Genomic DNA, 7,974 nt, shown 5'->3' on the forward strand with positions numbered 1-7,974 from the left:
AAATGAGTATGAAATGTGAGAAATTGATGATTAAAGCTATTTATATAGATCTGAACAACTCACATTCGAAGTTAGATCGAGGAAAAGAAAATGTTTCAGATTAGTAGATTACTTACGCGAACAAGTGTCGAGGTAAGTTCGTGAAACTTAATCGAACATGTAATTATGTTAAATTAAATGTTGTGATTTTATGAAATGTGATTATCATTTATGTGATTTACTTGGATGTTATAATATGAGAAATTAATACATACTGGAAAATAGAGAAAAAGGGTTATGTCCCGATTGAATATTGAATTCCGATGAACATATGTGCTTTCCCGAAATGAATGAGGTCCTGCATTTGTTACTGACGAGATTTAGCTCAGACAAGTAATCCTATTGACCTCATTATAAAAAAGATTTAGCCCAGACGAGTAATCCTGATATAAACTCTCTCGAGTATATGTTACAATTAGGGTTTAGCCTAGACTGGTAATCCTAATTGAGCTCTTCAGAGATACGTTATATAAAGGATTAACCTGAACTGGTAATCTTGTTATACGTCATGTAGCTCGAAAATGTGTTCCTTGATTAAATGCCCTAATGGGTACTCCTAGAAAAGAAATGACAAGTTATTAAATCGTACACCTTGAGTGTACAATTTGAACATCCATCGGGATTTCAATGATTCAACGGACATAAAACTCTTGACATGGTATGGAATTATAGGGTGAAATGATAATGGTATGAAAGAATATTACATGATGAGCTCATCTATCCTTACTTGATGTATATGTAAATTTTGTGACTAACATGTTTGATTGAATGCATGTGTTTAGGCAATTTTGCCAAATGGATGGAAAACATGATATTGTATGCTTAGATTTAATAAACGGGATTGGTAAGTTCAGTTTCTGTTATACAAACTTAATAAGCATATAATGCTTACTCTGTTTTTTTCCCCCTGTTTTATAGTGCTCAGAAGCTCGTGAAGGTTAGAGATCATTAGAGCATCGTCACAATATCTACTAGCTATTTTGGGTATTTATAGTAGCATCATTTCGGTATAATGGTATGTATAGGACAACTTGGCCTTTAGTGGCTTGATAATGATGTTTGTAATCTAGCAATTGGAATGGCTAGTAATAGTTGTTTTGATATGCTTGTAATGTCATGGTATGGTAGCTATACATATATATATGTTAAGTAGTTGATCAAATCATGTTTAACACGTGAATTGAACCAATGTAAGATTATAAACAAGTACGCATGCAATGATATGCCATGTTGAATGATGAAAATTGCTTAATTTGAATGCTTGAATTGGTTGGAATGTGTTTGGTATGTTTTATTGCAAGAAAATAATAAATTTGGGTGACAAATGAGGCTAGAAAATGACTTTATTTTCTCCACACGAGTAGACACACGGGAATATGTGTTTAGACCGTGTGTGACACACAACCGGGTACATGGAGGTGTAGTTAGGCCATGTGTCCCCTGCACCTTAAATTTGAGAAACAAAATGCTCAAAATTGAGCACACGGGCAGAGACACGGGCGTGTGTCTCAGCCGTGTGTGATACATGGCCTAAAACATGAGCGTGTTTCTTAGCCATATGAAACCTGCACCTAATTTCGAAAAGAATTAATTAACCACACGTCTTAGCACACGAGCGTGTGGCATGGCCGTGTGCACAAGTTAGAGAGTTACACGGGGTCTAACACGGCCTGTAGAACAAGCGTGTTCTAGGGTCACACAGGCGTATCCCTTAGACCATAAAGACCTGTGAGCTTTGCACTTTGGAAAATTTTTGTAATTTCACGAAAATTTCTTAGAGCTTCTAATTAAGTCCCGACTTAATTCTAATGCTCGTATTGGGCTTCGAGGGTCGATTTAAGGGACGTTACGAATAATTTCAGAATGTGAATAGTAACTTGCATAATTTATCTGTAAATGTTTCTGAATGTTCTGGTAATGCTCCATAATCTAGTTTCGGCGACGGATACGGGTTAGGGGTGTTACAGAAGATACCTCAACCTCTTATGCCAAAAATAGTAAATGAATCCCCTTATTATCTTCTTGATTGTATCATCCCTTGTATGGTGGAGGAGTGATTGCTTCCTTGATAAATTTAGTAAGAAAGTTTCCTTGATCCCTCTCCCTTGTGATGTCATCCTTTGGTGCGAGGAAAACTGAGTCTTCCTTACTATTTTTAGCAAGGTTATTGGCTTTGTTCCCTCTATGTATGGCTAGTCAATAGGTAGTCAAAAGGCAATGGTTTTTAATTGCTATTTTTGTAGTAAGGTGGACAGTTAAGGCTTATCTCAAGAAGCAAAATGTGCTAATTTTTATTCAATAAATCTTGGGGGTCAAATCTATTAGATTCGGGAATTCAATCAGTGGTTAGGGACTACTAAGTTTAGTAGTGGATAATTGCCAATTTATTTTCTAATAAAAATTGGTAAGTGGAATTGATTTTGGGTCTCCAATTTAGGCAATTCTAGGCCTCCTTGGAATTCATTCTGGATCAACACCATTTTGAAGTCCATGTAACTGCACTATCAATCTTTCAACCTACACCTATCTAAGACCCAAATACAATCAAAATTCTATCATCCTTTCCCTTTGCCCAATTAATCCCAAAAAATAGTAAAATAACATGCATTTAACATAAAATTTGCTAAATTAACACATTCCCATAAAAGTAATGAAATATCATGAAATTGAGTATAAAACCACAAAAAAGTACTATATATTTATTCGAAATTAGCATAATTTGTAAATAAGATAGTGCTGAAATATTTATATATTTTAAAGTTTACACATACCTGACATTTGATAGTGCTCAAATCATTCTGTTGTGCATCCTAATTTAAATTGTTCCTATGTCAATTATTTTACATGGAGAATTATTCCCCATCAGGACTACTCCACCTTCAACTAAATTGTATGTGTAAAACCAGCCCATATTAGGACACATGTGATAGGAGCACCCTGAATCTAGGATCCATTTAGAAGTAAGCTTGGAGCTTTCACTCGTCGACACTAACAAGAAATCATCACCTCTATCTTCGACTACACTAGCATCAGCAACTTCAGTTTTCTACTTATCGTTCTCATCGTTTTCGGCATCCTTTGTAATCTTATATTGGGTTTTGTAGCATTCCAACATGATGTCGCCCTTCTTCTTGCAGTAGCCACATTCTTTGTCTTGGTTTCTAGATTTAGATCTCGCCCTAGACCTGCTTTGATTTGGCTTTCAGAGTTATTTTTTGCCCCTTGCAACTAGAACTGAGGGTTGCCTGTTTGACCTTTTGTTTGGATCTAACTTGTGGTCGAGTTTATCCTTGCTCAGTAGATTCCTCTTCACGCCCCCAAATGAGGGATGATCTTTCCCATAAATTAGAGTTTCCCTAAAAATTTTATAAGAAAAAGGCAAAGGAAATAACAATAACATAGCTTGATCCTCGTTGCTAATCTCTACTTCGAGATTCTTCAAGTCAATTAAAAGGGTAACAAACTCACTAATATGAGCTCCAATAGACTCACCTTTGGCCATTCTAAATGTGTAGAAACGTTTTAACACTAACCTGTTGGCTAAGGATTTCGTCATATACAATGCTTCCAATTTATTCCATAATGTATATGTTGTTTTCTCCTTCAAACCTTCCTTAACACATTATTTGTTAGATATAATTGAATTGTCGAACCTATCTCATTCTGACCACTCTATGTCCGCGACCTTTTTCTTTGTAACGATTCTCTTAAGATCACTCTGAATCAGTACTATTGACATACGAACTTGCCATAGACTGAAATTTATGTTACTGTCGATATTATCAATACGAAATCTTGATGTTGCCTTCTTGAACGGGTTAAATCTGAAAATTAAACTAGCTATGATACCAATTTCTAAGAAATTAACTCGTGTATACAACGAACAAGAAAAATAACTAGGAGATTGAAAAGATCAACACACAAATTTAACGTGGAAAAACTCCTCAAAAGAGGATAAAAAATCATAAGCAAAAGGAGATTTCACTATAATAATAGAATACTATAAGAAAAGGAGAGAATTAAAACAAAAACCCGAAATCCTAAAAGAAAAGCCCTTCAAAACAAAGAATAAAATTCTTTCAATCTAAATATTTCTATTATATAAAACCTAGAGTAACTAAGGCCTATTTATAAGCTGAAATTCATGCCATTATGACTAGAATATCACTAGGTTAATCAAAGTTTAGATGAGAAACTAAAAACAGAGTTTAACTAAGAGAAGAAATAGAGAAACATGAGGAGTAAGTCGCCACGTCATGATGTGGCGTTTGGTCGTCGTGACAAGGAATGGTCACGTCGTCGGGATGAGGAATGGTCACGTCGTCTGGACGAGGGCTTCATTCTCATCATGACATCATCTACTCATCAAGGCGAAGAGCTTCTTTATGTTGAGGCGTCACACATTGTTTGATCGAAATGCAAGGTATACTTCCACATAATCTTTAAGAGTTGTTAACACTGTTAAAATGATATATTAAATTCACGTCCATTGCAATTTTTTTTTCTCGTTATGGTTATTGTGTGAGTATTTTTTTTTTTAATTTCGAAATGTAACTCCAGTAAATTTAATAGAAGAATTTAATGATATCAACAATTTGACTTAATTTTTTAAAATTGAAAATTAAAGAAACTAAATTTTAAATATATAATAAATATAAAGGTTTGAAATATATTTTAATAGTCAAAATTTACTTTATAATTTAGTAAAAAATATTTAACCTAATGGGAAGCATGTTACCATGATTTCATGGAACCGATTCAAGAAACATATAAAGGGGGTTGGTTCTAAACTCCATTTCTAAGTTCACCACGTGTCTCAGATAGCCAGCCAAACACACTTGTCGTCCAAGCAAAGGAAATAACAGTCTTTTGAAACACCAGTACCTCATTTTTTTTATCAAATTCCTACACTGTCTTAAAGCACGATAACAAGACAAAGCACATTTTCGCACACAAATAAGAACATGTTAGTTGTTTTCCATTTGCAACGGTTATAATTATTTTATTTATTTATTTTTAATCTTTCTCTCCCAGCAATTTTCTCCATCAAAACTGCTGCTTCCCAGCTAATTTCATTCCAATTTTTTATTGTTTCGTACTATATAAAAGAATGATTTTCTCTACTAAATTATAAAAATTATTTATTTCCGACTGTAAAATCCGATAACTAACAATAGAATTATCTAAAATGCATAGAAACTAGAAAGTTATCCCCAATCATTGCCACGGTGATTTTGACATTGTATACTGAAAACATAGGATTAGACATGATGAGGTGGATAAAATAGATTAAATTATATCACATTTTCGAAAATCTTGAAATAATAAATATATTTATAAAAATTAATATAGAAACAAATCAAATTGTAGTTGAGATAATAAATTAAAACAAAAATATCATGATATTTTAAATTCAAATTTTATTAAATGATGGAAAAACCATCATATTAATGTTATTTTAAGTTACTATAATAGTAATGATTGTTATAAAAGAATAAGTTTTAATATTTTTAATTGAATTAAATTTTGATTAATAGGTGACACTAATTCAATAAAAATAGAATTATATAATAAGTATATTTATAAAAAAATTATATACAAATAAATAATGTTGTAGTTAAAAGCTAAAGTAAAGATGTTGAAAACATAATGTTTTAACAATGGCATCCTAAAGATAATATAATTTAATTTGTAAAATAATTATATTTTATTCATTATCTAACTATATTAAAGCTTAATTAACTAGTAATACTAAATTAATAAAATCTCACATAAAATGAAATTTAAACTTGAAACAAAGTAAAATTTAAAATTTTAATTTTATCCTTTTAACCAAAACTTTATTTAATTTTTAGCTATATTACTAATCAACATATTTATTACGTAATCGTAATCTAGTAAGTATAGATGAATTCGAGCCCAAGAAAAATGAATCGTTTCAAGAATTGTTCAAATTAAAAAGTTTGAAAGCGTATACGGTGTATTAAAAAAGTGTTTTAACTTGTAGAGGTAATATTAAAATATAAAAACCCACCCAGGTAGTGCCACGTGTACAAATGAAGTTCTTTGGATCTTGACTTTTTCGCATTAATAAGCAGACCGAAAAAATATTCAAAGGAGGGTATAAATGTAATAATCCGACCATTATTTTAGCGAAGTTGTTGAAAGTTTAACGCGGAGGACAGACCGTGAAGGAAAGAAACGACCAAAAATGGTTTTCTCAAAGTATTTGTCTAACCCCACAAACATTGGTAAGAAAGTGACATTTTACCGACCTTGAGCAACCAATCCATATACGATAATAGGGTAAAAATTCATATATTAATATTGTATTTTGTATTGCTATTTAAGTGATATTATTGTAAATCAATCGTTAACTTTGACATGGATTCCACTAATTATTACATACAAACACTGATTGAAAATTAACATAAATATGTTTTAATTTATTAATTAAGATTTTTATTACCCTAATCGTTGCGCTAAAAACAAATAAAATTGACTCAAATGCACTACAAAGACAAAATCGATGTCCAAATCATAGCCCTTATGGTTGGTAATAGTTTTTGTACACTATCGTTAAAGAAACTTCAAAGAAAAACGGAGGAAACAATGGGAACCCCACAACACATTGCTTAGCTGCTAGCTCATGTTGTGCTTGCATGTATGAATGTAAATTCCATATAAATGTGTTGCATTTTGCATAATTTGATATAATCAAATCCAAAAGAATATTTTTACATTAGTGATTTGATTTGACTAATTTCTTTCTTTTCTCTCCTGTCTGTCTGTCATCTTTCCACTTTCTGCTTCCCTTTTTTTTTTTTATATATATATATATAGTCCCTTCCTTTCTTTTAGTTCCCTCACTCCCAAAATCTCTCAATCTCGACAATTTCTTTCTCATTTCAAAGCTTTTGAGTTTCTTTCCCTTTTTTCATTTGGGAAGATGAGTTCTACAATGTTCAAGGTTTTAATGATCTTGGGTCTTTTGGCCACCTCTTGCATGGCTCAAGCTCCAAGTTCTCCCCCAGCAGCTTCACCTTCAGCTCCTCCAACCTCCTCACCACCGCCGGCGGCGACTCCTACACCTTCCCCAACACCGTCACAAACGCCATCCCCAGCTCCTTCAACTGTTCCTACCCCATCACCGACCACTTCCCCATCGCCTTCACCAACAACTTCTTCACCTTCTCCTTCAATCTCCTCCCCTCCTGCTCCCACCCCAAAAGGCGCATCTACTCCAGCCTCTGAGCCGACAGCTGACCAAGGCCCTCCTCCCTCCGCTGCCTCCACCAACGGTGTCTTCTTTGGTGCAACCGCTCTCGCTGCTACTTTCTTCGCCGCCCTCCTGGCTTAAGAAAGCGAGTTCTTGCTTTCCTGGGCTATTAACGGGCTTTTGGATAATGATTATCGAGGATCTTGTTCATTTGACTTAGGGATATTTTTTTCACTTGTTTTTGTTTTAATTTATTTGTTATGCATTGTCGTTTATTATAATTCTATTAATTTGGGTCTGAATGGGTTGATTATTTCATTGGGTTGATACGTGGTATCATTTGTGAGATCGACGGTTGTAGAGATTCGGCTGGTGTACATCTATAACAGTGGAATAAAACAGTTTGTTATTCTTTTTACATTTTTTTGTTCATTATTTTATCTGTAATTTTTACAATATAATATAAATTCTAAAATGTGTAATTTTCAACAATTAGTCTAAACGAGACAATGAAATGTGAAACAAAATAGAAAAAAAAAAGTTTTCTTTTTAATTAAAAAAACTATTAACGGTTACAAAGCTAAAAATGGAGTGATATCAAGCCATAGAAGGCCGAGAGAAACGGCAACAACCAACCTAAATGAAAAAGGCCACAAATGGTGCACCGGTAAAAAGTCAATAGACAATCAACCAAAAACGACTATAGACGATCTAAG

The 7,974-nt window shown here is 33.2% G+C and overlaps 1 protein-coding gene across 1 annotated transcript; it reads left to right on the plus strand.

The window, feature by feature from the left end:
- Nucleotides 1-6,560: 6,560 nt before the first annotated feature.
- Nucleotides 6,561-7,675, plus strand: LOC108466547 (classical arabinogalactan protein 7-like). Its single transcript, XM_017766914.2, has one exon. It carries the CDS (start codon nucleotides 6,989-6,991, stop codon nucleotides 7,397-7,399), a length of 411 nt encoding a protein of 136 aa, XP_017622403.1. The 5' UTR covers nucleotides 6,561-6,988; the 3' UTR covers nucleotides 7,400-7,675.
- Nucleotides 7,676-7,974: the final 299 nt, after the last annotated feature.

The sequence above is a fragment of the Gossypium arboreum genome, chromosome 12 (genome assembly GCF_025698485.1).
Source record: "Gossypium arboreum isolate Shixiya-1 chromosome 12, ASM2569848v2, whole genome shotgun sequence".
Lineage (NCBI taxonomy): Eukaryota > Viridiplantae > Streptophyta > Magnoliopsida > Malvales > Malvaceae > Gossypium > Gossypium arboreum.

Excerpts from the sequence above, each read along its gene's own strand:
- LOC108466547 (XM_017766914.2), top strand. The coding sequence starts at position 6,989 with ATGAGTTCTACAATGTTCAAGGTTTTAATGATCTTGGGTCTTTTGGCC.